This window comes from Orycteropus afer, unplaced genomic scaffold (genome assembly GCF_000298275.1).
Source record: "Orycteropus afer afer isolate SDZICR_OR568_19922 unplaced genomic scaffold, OryAfe1.0 scaffold00132, whole genome shotgun sequence".
Lineage (NCBI taxonomy): Eukaryota > Metazoa > Chordata > Mammalia > Tubulidentata > Orycteropodidae > Orycteropus > Orycteropus afer.
Window position 1 is genome coordinate 379,915 of NW_006921719.1, and position 14,151 is coordinate 394,065.

At 40.4% G+C, this 14,151-nt stretch overlaps 1 protein-coding gene across 1 annotated transcript in view; it reads left to right on the forward strand.

Moving 5' to 3' along the window:
• The window catches only part of ARNT2 (aryl hydrocarbon receptor nuclear translocator 2), a 179,223-nt gene that overhangs the window by 91,598 nt on the left and 73,474 nt on the right, over positions 1-14,151 (forward strand). Inside the window, exons 6-7 of the mRNA XM_007945085.2 lie at positions 2,079-2,144; positions 2,582-2,667. Coding sequence (XP_007943276.1) covers positions 2,079-2,144; positions 2,582-2,667 — 152 coding nt within the window. The remainder of the gene's footprint in view (positions 1-2,078; positions 2,145-2,581; positions 2,668-14,151) is intronic.

The following is a 14,151-nucleotide window of genomic DNA, read 5'->3' on the forward strand; positions in this document are numbered from 1 at the left end:
AAAAAAAAAAAAAAAACTTGCAAAGGAAAAACAAACTGTTCATCTATCAATTTATTATTGCTAAATGAAATCAATAAAAATATTTATTGTTCCCTTAAAAAAAAAAAAAGTCCACTGATAACCATACAGCACTAACTTGACTTAGCCTTGGATAACCACAAATGCCGTGCAGGAATTTGTGCCTTGCTGTCCTTTCCTCTGAGTGTGCTTCACTCCAGGCTGAATATCTGGAATTCTTCCAGGAGACAGCAGTGTAATCCCTCCTCATCACTTGCCTCAGATCGCAAGATGATGTTGGAGTGACAGAACATGTGTGAGTCTCTATTTTACGTAGGATGCCTGCTTCACTCTTCAGCTGGCAGGGAGAGCTGGACACTAGGACACAAACATATCAGTGCACACCTGAGGTAAACCAGCATCAGTTAATGTAGTCAGTCACAGCAGGGTCCTTCTTGGAATGTTCTAGCCAATAGAGTAAATGCACACCTAGCTTGGTGGACATTTAGTATGTTGTTGTTAGCTGCTGTCAAGTCGACTCTGACTTATGGCAACTTTGTGTACGGCAGAATGAAACAATGCCCAGTTCTGCATTGTCCTCATAGTCGCCAACATGTTCGAGTCTATCCTTCTGGCCATTGTGCCAGTCTGACTCACTGAGGGTCTCTTTGGCCCTCTGCGTCACCAAACATAATGTCCCCTGCTAGCAGCTGATCTCTCCTGATGGTGTGTCCGAGGCAAACGAGTTGAACAATATTCTGTTGTGATCCATAAGGTTTACATTTGGCTAATTTTTAGAAGTAGAGTATCAGGCCTTTCTTCCTATTCTGTCTTAGTCTAGAAACTCCACTGAAACCCGTCCACCATGGGTGACCCCGCTGGTATTTGAAAGACTAGTGGCATTTAGTATAGCACCAGCAGTATAAATGTTTAATTGTACCATCTAAGCAGTTACCTTATTAGTAAATTTATTATCATAGTACACCATTTCTGTTAGTGCCCTATTTGAAATTACATCACTGTCCTGTCAGCCAAATTCAGGTAGTCCCCTCTTGGCCCTAGTCCCTCTGCGGACATGCTCTAAGTTACTTTTCACAATGCCAGGCCCACACTACCTGGCTTTCTGTCTGAGGTGGGCAGCACTGCCATCTGCTGAAAGCATGGCCTTCTCCACCAACTAAAGCAGCATATGACAGCTTAGGTTCAGCAAGACACTGGACCCAGTCTGCCAGGAAAGGGCAGCAGTGGCCTGGAGTGAGCCTGCTGTGACAACCACACTGCTCCTGACAGCAGTCCAAGGCCTCGGAGTAAAACTGTACTCTTTTCCTTGCAGTATTGCATATTAAGACATCAGAATGTTACTTGTCATGTAGTTGGGAAATAGAAACACATGTAGAGTGAGCATACCAGGTACAAGTCAGAACCTCACCATGATTCCAGCTTTGGACGTTCCAGGATGCTGAGAGGGGAGGCCACAGTGGGCATTGTAATACCTTACATATCCTGCCTTCCAGAGAAGGACCCACAGAAGGACTTCAGTCTCCACTTTCCCTCAGCTATCAATAGGATTGCAGCTGTCTACTCATTCTAAGGCCTGAACATTGGAGGGGAGGAGGCAGAGTTGCTACAGCTGTGACTTTAAAGCCTGAGAAGATGCTTCTGGTCATCAACTGACAACATCTGTTTTGAGTTGATGTCTCTTCTCAGTCCTGAAGAGACACTGTTGCTGTCATCACCCCTTCCCTTGTTTTCTGAAAGCCACTTACTTACACTGAATGGCCTACAGGACTAAGCATGTCCAGGTTCCCTTAGTCTTTCTGTTGGTCTCCACCTTGTGGGTTGGGCTCTAAAACAATTTCGCTGTACACTGCAAAGTGGGTCCCACTCTCCTGGCCTTCAAAGACAATTGAAATTCAAAGGCATACAAACCTGCTTCTGCACTTTGGGAGGAAATTGACTGTAGGTCTTGCCTGAATAAATCTGTAAATATCAGGTAAGGACCACCTACTTGATGGCAACACTGGAGATTTTACAAGCTTGCCTAGGTCTTTACTCATTCTAACTAATTTATTAAATTTTAGATGTGGAAATGCTCCTTTGGACCACCTTCCTCTGAACAGAATTACCACCATGAGGAAAAGGTTCAGGTCAGTAGGCTTTTCTGATGGATGTTTTTGGGCTGTACAGTGGGTTTTTGTTCATTTGTTTGTTTTGTTTTAGTAGCTAGCTTAGATCCCCTAACTTGGCAGAGGGATTAAGTGTAGAGGGAACCAAGAACACTTACTCAGGCTTGTGTAGCTGAAGTGAAAATGGGGAATTGTATGGAATTGATTTTGGATTTTCAGATCGTATAAAACCAAACCAATAGCAGTTGAGTTTGTTCCAACTCGTGGCAACTCTGTGTGTGTGTCAGAGTAGAACTGTGCTTCAGTGGGGCTTTCAAGGGAAATGAGAATGATGGGAAGTCAAGATTCACAACCACAAGGCAAATAGTGAACACATTAGCTTAAATGTAAAGGAGTCATTGTCATCCTTGACCACTCCCAATTTGGTGGAAACAGTTTCACAGATGTTCTCTCTTTAGGAATGGCCTTGGCCCTGTGAAAGAAGGAGAAGCCCAATATGCTGTGGTCCACTGCACAGGATACATCAAGGCATGGCCACCAGCAGGTAAGTAGAACCTGTGTATTTATTCCAAGGGAATTATATACCATATCACCTTACTATGTCCAGGATACCATGGTATCCTGTTAGAAATATATTCTTATAGAAGGAGGTAGGGTCTCATTTTCCACGGTAGTTAGAATATAATGATCTTTGCAATTGGAAAAAGTTCCTGCTATTTTAACATACAATACAAAAGTCTTGTTCTACATTCTACTTTGATGAGCAGCGACTAGGGTCTTATAAGCTTGCAAGTGGCCATCTAGATGCAACAATGGGTCTCTCCTCATCCAGAGCAAAGAAGAATGAAAAAAACCAATGATGCATGGAAACAATTAGTCCAAGCAACTGGTACACCATGAGATCCTCAGCCTATATGACCAGAAGACCAGAAGAACTAGATGGTGCCTGGCTACCACTGTCAACCACTTGGAGAGGGATCAGTGCAGGAGATCCTGATCCTGGATAGAGTGGGTGAACAATGTGGAACCAAACTCAAAATCATTTAAAAAAAAAAAGAGGCCAGGTTTGCTGGTCTGGTAGAGCCTGGTGAGACCCCTGAGACTATGACTCCTAGTTATCCTTCAGGTCTAGAACTGAACTCACTCCTGTGGCTTCCACCCAAACAATAGACAGGCATATTGTAGATACACTCCTTGGAGCGATCAATCATGGGAGAACAGAAAGGCAGTGTTTGCACAGGGAGATAGCTGAGGGGGGAGCAGGAGTACATGGAAGGGAAGGACACAGGGAAGTGGTAATTACAGGGAGGAAGTGGAAAGAGAGCTGTTATGTTATGGGGAATTGCAGTCAATATCATGAAACAAAATGTTTATGAACTGCACTATATAAAATGAATCTGCTCTGTAAACTTTCACTCAAATCATAATAAAAATTAAAAAGAAAAGTTACTGCTATTTGAAACAAAGATTTCTAAAAAGAGCTAATTCTATAATAGTGATTGGAGCATTAGCAAGTCATTTCTATATTCTGTCATGCAGAGCACTCTTATAAAAACAAAGAATTTAAAATGATAGTTGTAGTCAAAGTTTAGTATACCATCTTTGATACATGTACATGCCATATTCCAGAATTACATGAAAGATTTTAAGATGAAAAAGGCTTTTTAACTAATTTATCCCTGCTTTTATTGGAGTTAGTTAAAGATGTTTTAGAGATTAATACACATTATTTTGTTCATGTAAATATAGTATTCTTGCTAGGGCCTATTAGGAAATAATAAGTTCTGGATATCCAACATTCACTTACAAAGCCTAGGGGAAAAAGTATAAAATCACAGCTAAAAAGAAATGTATTGCATATCAGAATTATTAAATACTGATGACCATCCCTCATGTTCCTACTAAAATATATAGAAATTCTGAATAAAATGTAGCAGAAAATAGATATCACTATATAGCCTAGCTTGCAAAACAACAAAGGGAAATTCTCAGGTGTCAGAAATGAGAGAACTCATAGCTGGAAAGATAAGTACACAAGCTGATGTAATTGAAGCCCAGGAGAGTATCAGATCCAGGTACAAATCCTAATGGTAAGGGATTTGCTCTTAACATCCATAAAGGTACAAGAAAAGAAGTTTTTGAGCCTGAGCAATATGGAAAAATGGAACTGACACCCCTGTATAAAGCCAAGATTATAGGAGGGCTGTGTAAGGGGAAGCTGAAAAAATTCTACTCATTGGCCCAGGGTAAGGATAAGAATGCTTGTCTCTGCTCTGAGCTCTGTGTAGGAATAAATCTCCTATGAGATATTAAAACTCCAAGCCTGTGCAGCATATAGGTTGGAGACCATATTTAAACAGTCTACATCAAGAAAAAAGCAAAATCAGGGAAACTCATGTAATATCTGGCCCCTCATCTAGTGAAACCCTTCAGAGCACTTAACAAAAGCAAATCTAAGTATACTGTTAGGACGGTAATACATCCCAGCATGCATGGGTCTTCCTTTCTCTCTCTCAAGCATGCACATACATATGTACACATTTTATTTTGCCTTCATTTTATTTTCACTAGGTGTAGAATTCTGAGTTGACAGTTTTTGTTTGTTTGGTTTTGGTTTCCTGCCCCTACCCTCTTCAACCCTTTAAAAATATAACTTCATTGTCTTCCTGGTTGCATAGTTTCTGAAATGAAGTCTGCTGCATTTCATATTGTTGTTCCTGTATGTAATGTGCCTTTTTTTTTTTTCTGGATGCTTTCAAGATTTTCTCTTTATTTTTAGTTTTACAGCAGTTTGACTGTGATTTCATTATCATATGTCTAGGAATGTGTGTGTATGTGTGTTTTGGTGCTTATTCTGTTTATGGTTTTCTGAGATTCTTGGATCTGTGATTTGATGTCTTCATTATTTTTAGATTATTCTCCTCCATTATCTCTTCAAACCTTTCTCTTTCTCATAATCATTCATTCTCCTATATTCATTAATTTATTCTCATTCTCCCTCTCTTTCTTTTCTTGCCAGGATTTAATCACAGCTCTTGAGGCTCTGTTCTAATTTTTTTTTTTTTTTTTTTCCTCTCTCTTTGTATTTCACTTTGGGTAATTTCTATTGACCTAGCTGCAAGTTCACTGACTGTCTCTTTGGTTTTTTCAAATGTACTGATAAACCCAAAAGGAAATTGTTGTTATCTCTGTTGCCATGTTTTTATTTCTAGCATTTCCATTTGATTCTTCCTTATAATTTCTTTCTGTTGAAAGTTCTCATCTATTTATGCATGTTGTCCATTTTTCCCACTAGAGCCTCTAACATATCAACCATAATTATTTTAAGTTCATAGTAGCTAGACCATCTCTGAGACTCAGTCTATTGATTTGCTTTGTCTCTTGAAAGGAGGTTATCTTTCTTGCTTTTTGTGTGTGTGTCATATTGTTAAATAAAATGCCACACATCATGTACAGACTAATAAAGCCTAAAGTAAATAGTATTTATGCCTGTAAATGGGCTTGCCTTTCCTCTGCCAAGGAGCTCTGGTGTTGATGTTAAGATAGTTGGCTGGTTTGAACCCACCCACCAGCTGCTCCACAGAAGAAAGATGAGACAGTCTGCTTCTGTAAAGATTTACAGAAATCCAATAGGAGTCGCTATGAATTGGAATCACCTCTATGGCAGTGAGTTGGGTTTTGGTTTTTCTTCTGCTAGGCCATTAGTCGGGGACGGTGAGTCAGTCTAGTCAAGAGTTGAGTGAATTTGGGTTTTATTGTGGCTACAGTTACCCTAAGTGTGCCCCCAGCTTTGAATTTCTCTAGCCAAGGTTTCTCAGCTTCAGTGTTACTGACATTTTTGGCTGAATAAATATTTGTTTTGAGGGCTGTTTTGTGCATTGTAGGGTATTCAAGAACATCCTGGCCTCTACCCACTAGTTTCCAGCAGCAGCACCCCCACACACACCCAGCTGTGACAACCAAAACTATCTCCATATATTGCCAAATGCCCCCTGTCTGGTAGGGGGCAAAATCATTTTACATCAAAATTTAGAATTTTTATACAATAAGAAAGGAATTTTTATACAATAAAAAAGGTAGCATAGTGCCTAAGACACTTGACTGCTAACTAGAAGAATGGTGGTTCAAATCCTCCAACCACTCCTCCAAAGGAAGGTTGGGCAATCTACTTCCATAGTGATACCGCCTCGGAAACCCAAGGAGGGGTCACTTCAAGCTGGGTCCAACTCGACGGCACATAACAACACAACAACAACAACATACAATAAGATAACATTCATAAAACAGAGGGAGCTCTGGTGGAACTATAAATCACAGACTACCAAAACAAAACCAAACCCACTGCAATTGAGTCAATTCTGACTCATAGTGACCCCCAGTGGGTTTTCAAGGCAGTAAATCTTTATGGAAGTAGGTTGCCCCATCTTCCTTCTGCAAAGTGGCAGGTGGGTTTGAACTGCCAACCTTCTGGTTAGCAGTCAAATGTCTCAGGCACTGCCCCACCAGAGCTCCTGAAATTACAGACTAGGAGAAGATATTTCCGATGCTTATAACTGAAAAGGGATTAGTATTAGTTTAGAAGGATTTAAGAAACTTCCACAAATAAGTCAAAGAGCAATCAAATGCAAAAATAGGCCAAAGGTATAAACAGGCAAGAAAAGAATCCATTTGACAGCTAGGCTGAACTTTACGAGTACTAAGATCATGACATTAAAACAATTGTGAGATACTATTCCATTTATATCATTTTGGCCAAAAAAATTAAAAATCTGATAGAGGTTATAGAGAAAAAGGAGATCTCATACAATGCTGGTGGAGTATACAGAGATACAGACACACGGGAGAGGAGTTTAACATTATTTGGAGGAGTTGAAGATAAATACATAGTACTGATGACTCAGCAATTCCACTTCTAGGTTTATACCCTATGAAAGAAACTTTTATATGTGTACACAAAGGTACCTTCATGAGAACAAACAGAGTTCTCCACTTTTGAAAGAGTTTCCAGAAGCTGATGTTTAAACCAAGCGCAATTTAGTCATATTGTAGGGTTCCTTGTCTATAAACTCTATCCCACCCGGGGCATTAAGAGAAGCTTAGTAGTGTTGGATCAGCACTGCCATATTCTGCTGCGGAGAACCTCCATCCAAGCTGGCCATCTTCCTGATGCTCTCATTATTTAAGCGGGTAACTATTCTCATTGTACCAGACAAATTGCTCTTCTTTTTCTGGCTTCAAAATGCTGTTTCTTACCACTTTGGGTTCTGGCCTGATATTACAAGAGAAATGCCATTATTATGGCAAGACAAACTCTTAGTATCTTGTGGACAAGGTGGATGAAGGAGGTTGAGGCTCCAGGTGCATGCAGGTAACTATCCTGAGAGTCTGTAAAGATGACCCAGGGCAAGCTTTCCTGGAGTCACATGTAATTTTTTGTTTTGTTTTTATAGTTATTTTGTTCATGTTTTGATTTTTCCTTCAACTTATAAAAGCCGAAGTTCCAGATTCATGAAGCACATTACTTTTTTATGTGTTACTCTTCCCACCACAACCCACAGTCAAGCAAGCACATTTTTACTCCATTTAGCTTTAAAAAAAAAAAAAATGGGGAAACATACTATATGGTCCTCTCTATTTTCTGACTCTTAAACACATTATATGTCTTTTAAGAGGCTACAATAGACATTGACAGTTAGCTTCTCTATAGTGTGAGGTCCATGGTAATGACCTGCATCCTTCCCCAACCTGACCCTTATTTCCAATGGATTAAATCAGTTTCTCTTTGGGGGCCTCCACCAAATCCAAAGCAAAGTCTGTTCTTTTACTTGTCACTTGCACTGAATTCTGAGATCCTTGAAGGTGGTAACCAGTCTTACTCATCTTGGTATCAAAATTTGGTAGCATAAATAGTTTTGTGTCACATGAATGTTGGTGTCTACAGAGTAATGGAGCAGTAAGTCTTCATCGACCGCACTTGAAACTCTGCCACAGGAAAAATGGTTGAAGGAACCAGGGGTGTTTATCTTGGAGAAAATGAGACATGATTTTTGTCTTTAAGTATTTGAGGGGGTGTCATATGAAGGAGGAATTGTATCCAGGAGGCATAAATTAGACCAAAGGGAGAAAATTAGCGGAAGGCGTATTTTCACTCAGTTGAGTGAAATGAACAAAAGATACAAACAGGATATTAAATATATATGTATAAATGTATGTATGTGTGTGTGTATGAATACACACTAAACTTATGGAAGAAAGTTGAGCCCCACTATTAATCATAATTGGAAATGAAAACAATTTGATGCCATCTCTTACTACCTATAAAATGAAAAAAATAGAAAGATAAAATGCCCTCTATTGATAAGGTTCAGAAAAATGGATGCTTTTATGTACTGCTGATGGGAATATAAATTAGTACAGACCTTCTGAAGAATAATTTGGCAGTATGTATTAAATGTCTTAAACTGTTAATTCCTTAAGATACAGAAATTGCACTTCTGGGAATATATTCTAAGGAATTAATTAGAGACATATGTATTGTACATTTAAGCATTATTATAATTGTGAAAAACTTGAATTAATCTAAATTTCAAGAGAAATGATGGAGAATCAGTTAACAATAGCCTGGAACTTATATATGATTAAGTAGATTGCCCCATTCTCCTTTCTCAGAGCTGGTGGTGGGTTTGAACCATCAGCCTTCTGGTTAGCAGTCAAATGCTTTAGGCACTGCACTGCCAGAGCTCCTTGATAGAATACCAGACAACCATTAAAACAAGCTTGTTTTCAAAAGATATTTACCAATGAGGCAAAGTGCTAAAAAGTGTTGAGGAAAATTGCAGGTTATAAAAGCATGCATATCATGATCCCAATTTTATTTTTAAATTATTAATTACTAAATTGTGTTTATACATTGAAAAATCTGCATAGTGCCTAAGACACTTGACTGCTAACCAAAAGGCTGGTGGTTCAAACCCACCAGCCACTCCTCGGAAGGAAGGTTGGGCAATCTACTTCCGTAGGGATGCTGTCTCAGAAACCCAAGAAGGGGTTGCTATGAGTTGGGTCTGACTTGATAGCACATAACAACAACAACAACACACTATTAATCATTGTTTTGTCTGTGTGGTAGGTTATTTGTCATTTTGTTCTCTATTCATTTTTATGTTTTCTGAATTTTTACATGACTTTAATAATCAGAGAAAAATATCACTTTTAAGAAATCAGTGTGAGTTTCTAAGGAGACATTCTAGACCATTGGATTAAGTGGTTTTCAGTGAATTTAGAAATGGTATTTTTTTTATTTGTTTTTTTGCATTTATTTGGTTGTGTTTTTATAAAGATCAAGGTTCTGAAAAACCAGTCTGTCTCTCAACATATGGTGCTTCCAGCATGCCTATAGAATACTTAGCTGATGTTGCTTGTTCTGTGGCAGTTAATACCCTGCTTCTTGATAGATAACTACATCCTTAGCATGTTGTTGTTCTGTGCCATCGAGGCGGCCCCGACTCATAGTGCCCCTTCCTTGGGTTTCTGAGGCAATATCACTATGAAAGTAGATTGCCCAACCTTCCTTCCAAGGAGTGGTTGGTGGTTTGAACTGCCAGCCTTCTGGTTAGCAGTCATGTACCTTAGGTACTACGCCACCAGAGCTCCTTAGCATATGTAACACTATTTTGTGTTGACTGTTTCTATTTCATTCTGCCTCATTAGCCACAGATCCCTCAGAACAATGGGTCATGCTTTGTTCATCTTCTCAACTCAGTGCTAAGTTCAGGCCTGGCACTATAATGTGTACTTAGTGAAGACTGGATGAAGAGATGGATGGAAGGAAGAATGGATGGATGGATAGTACAGGGAAAGAGGTCTTGCTTAGACAAAAGAAGTACTTGACCTAGGTTGATGGGTATGTGAAAGAATTTCTTGCCAAAATGCCCAAAGGAATTTATAGACTCTGTTTTCCCAGAAACCTTTTAATATGGTAAAGACAGTCATCTGGCCTACATGAAGTGGCTGAAATTAGGTCATTGGCATTCTGACCCTATTATAAGATCATAGAATTGGAGCAGTAACCCACTTAATGATTGGATAATGTCTTGTAAATGTTCACAAGGAATGCTGTCCTTGCTTGCTCATGACTCAAGCTTCTCAATTATAAACAATGACTTGATTAGGAAGTGTGAAGATTCCTAAGTACAAAGTTGCTAAACATGTCAAAAACTGACATTGAAAATATCTAAAAGGGGGCAGAAGAGGTATACTTTGTGAAACAAACAAGGGCTTTATAAACTGATTCCTTTGGTAACTCACTTGCAATATGTGTGTTTTTCTTTGAGACAGTGAGTGGCACACTCATACTTCTCTGGTGCCTGCTGCCTCCATGTTAAATGTAAATGACATAATGTATTCTGATATATCCCAGAAACTCTTTTTTTTTTTTTTTTTCCCACAGTAGTCTTCCCAATTAGCTGAACTCTTTTCCACCTCACAGAATTTTATACTGTGTGGGTTTGGTTGTGCAGTGGAGGAGTCTCACCTTGTGTGGGAGACCTAGGTCTGATTCCCAGCCAGTGCACCTCATGCACAGCTACCACCTGTCTGTCAGAGGAGGCTTATATGGTGCTATGATGCTGAACAGTTTTCAGCGGAGCTTCCAGACTAAGATGGACAAGGAAGAAAGGCCTGGCAATCTACCTCCAAAAGTCAGCCAGTGAAAACCCTGTGAATCACAATGGTCCAGTCTACAAATGATCATGAAGATGACTTAGAACTGGGCAGTGTGGATCCGTTGTGCATGGGATCTCCATGACTGGGGGGCTGACTCAGTGGCCACTAACAACTAGTTTCATTTCAAATATTTAAGGATGTGAATAAAAGAGAAAGCAGAGTTCCCTAACCAATCAGACCCCTGGTCTGATCCATTAGTTGTTTAGTGTGACAGAAATCACTCATGACAATTTGCATTCTACACTTCTTGAGGTGTGTTCGGAGTACAAAGGAAACTTCAAAATTCTGAAGATGTTCATTTCCTACACCCCCTTATCACCACCCCAGCACCTTGCATTTCACAGATTGACAGTTAACTTTGGGCTGGAAGCCATTTGTGTAATAGACACCTCCTTTTCCAGTAACTATCATCTGATCCTCTTGGTTCATCACATAACAATCCATGGAAAATTTCTGGTTAACTGGTGGTGTATCCACACAGAAAAGCCAAAATTTGGCCCAGGAGAGGAGGCACTTGACCAAGAGCGGGTGACCTCATACTGGGACCATTTGGGTCAGTAAGGGGTTCAGTGTTGGCGTCCTGGTGCATTCTCACTTGTGAAACGGACACTTCTCTTCCCTCTGCTGCTAGACTTTCAGTAAGCTTTGGCCACTGCATGCCAGAGGCCTGAGGTTATTTTGGGATTTTGGCTGGAATCTGCAGTGGTCAGGCCAGGCCTGTCACTTCGGCAGAAAATCAGCCCTGCCATGAGCTCATCTGCAACCACCCTGTAGTTCTTGTAGTTTGCTTGTTGAACATAATGTATTTGTTTTTCCTTTGACAATCTCCAGAAAGCTGCTTCTCCGTATTGAACCCTCAGCTGCTTGACCCCGTCCATGTTACATATGTGCATTAGGTCTAAGGCTTCTGCTCCAGATCTCACCAGATATCAAAGCCATGCCCTTAGCTTGTGAGTTGGAGACAAGCTTATAAATTGGAGAATGACACTTGGTAAGCGCCTTAGTTACCTAGTGCTGCTATAACAGAAATACCATAAGTGGATAGCTTTAACAAACAGAAATTTATTTTCTCATAGTTAAAGAGGTTAAATGTCCCAATTGAGAGCACCAGCTGTATGGGATGCTCCCTCTATTTGCTCTGGGAGTAAGTCCTTGTCTCAGCTTCTCGAGTTCTTTGCAACGTTCCTTGGAGATGTCCACATGACATCTATCTTTCCCCCATTAGTGCTTGCTTGCTTCTGTGCCTAATCTACTCTTTTTATGTCTCAAAAGTGATTGGTTAGAGGCACACTGTGCATTGTATGGCCTCATCAGCATAATAAAGAACACCCTATTCCCATAGTTTAAGCCTTAGGATTCTAACACATATTTTTGGGGGGACACAATTCAATTCATAACATCAAGTGTTCCAGCCTCCTTGTTCTCAGGCAGGACAAAGGCACTCTTCCTTTCCTTCAGTAAACACTTTCTGAGATGCTGCTATGGGCCCAGCACTTTGTTAAATCCTGGGGATCCTAAAGTAAATCTGACATGGTTCTTGCCCTTAAGGAGCTGACAGTGTGGTGGCAGGGACAAGTAGGTATACAGGTCATTGCAAAGCCATGGGTCAAGGGTCATAACAGGTATGCACAGGGAAAGCACGTAGCAGGGAGATACCATCTCCTGGAGCAACAAGATTGGCTTCTCTCTCCTACACACTGTGGCCAAAGCTTACTGAAAGGCTAGCAGGCAAAGAGAGAGTAGTATTTGAGCTGAAACATAAAGGAGAAGTAGGAATTTGCTAGTTGGGGGTGGGGAGATGGGGGTGGAAATGTGTTACAGGCATAGAAAATAGTGTGGGCACTGAAACCAAAACCCACTGCCATGGAATCGACTCCAACTCATAGTGACCCTTTAGGACAGAGTAGAACTGCCCCACAGGGTTTCCATGACTGTAAATCTTTACAGAACCCTCATCTTTTGCCCAGGGAGCAGCTGGTGGGTTGGAACTACCAACCTTTTGGTTAGCAGCCAAATGCTTTAACCACTACACCACCAGAGCTCCTTAGTGTGGGCAAGGGAGATGTAATAAAAGAAATATAGTTTCATTTAAGTGGTTGCTATATGCTGGCTGCTGTGAAAAGCCCTTTATGTACATTATGCTACTGAATCTTCACAACAACCTCATGAGGTACCGGCACTATTATCAGCTCTATTTTTATAGACGAGACACCTGAGGCTTGGAATAGTTAAATAATTCTCCCAGTTCATAGCTAGTAAGTGGTAGAGTTGGGTTGCAAAACCAGGCCTTCTTGATGCTCTTACAATGATACTCTGTTTTCTCCAGTGGGAGAGAGATACTTTATTGGGAACCACAGGTAACTCACTATTGGAGGGGAGATGGCCCACATCTCCCTGGGAGAACTCAGCTTGGGAGTTTGGACCCTTCCCTTTAGACTGTGGAGTCCCTGAGTGGTGCAAACACTCACACCAGGCTGCTAACTGAAAGGTTTAAAATTGGAGTCCACCCAGATCTATTTCTGAAAAATCAGCCACTGGAAACTGTATGGAACACAGTTCTACTCCAATACACATGAGGTCACCAAGAGTCAGAGTTAACGAGACAATGCTCTACAGACTATATAGGGGCGTTGAAAAGCACTGAAGGTTTTTAAAAATAGTTTTGAAAGGTAGATTGAAGTGGGAGGAGGGGCAGGAATAGGCCTGGAGGCAAGGAAACCAGAGAAGACTAGTGCTTTTGCAATAACCCAGGAAGAAATTGTGAGGCCTGAATTAGAGCAGTGGCCCATACAGATGGAGCATGAAGAGAGGAGGAGACAAGAGATGGCTGTGATAAAGCAGGCCATGGGCTGGGCTGGCACTGAGCACAGACCACAGCTGGTGGGTGGTGACACTGGGATTCAAATGCAGGAAGTCTGACCCAGAGGCAGCTTGCTTAAGCATTCCACTTAATTGCCTCCCTAGCCCCTGGCAATAATGTTAAAATAATTTATTTCAATTTCAGATAGTTGGTCATTATTATTTTATATTATCTGTCTTCACAAAAATCCTCACAATTAGACTAATAAGCAATATCAAGATAAAAGGAGAAAATATTGAAGTTTCAATGATTTCATTTTTCTTGGATTCACAATCAACACCCATGGAAGCAGCAGTAAAGAAATGAAATGACATATTATATTGGGCAAATCTGCTGCAAAAGGTCTCTTTAAAGTGTTCAAAAGCAAAGATGTCACTTTGCAAACTAAGGTGCACCTGACCCAAGCCATTGTATTTTCAGTCACCTCATATGCATGTGAAAACT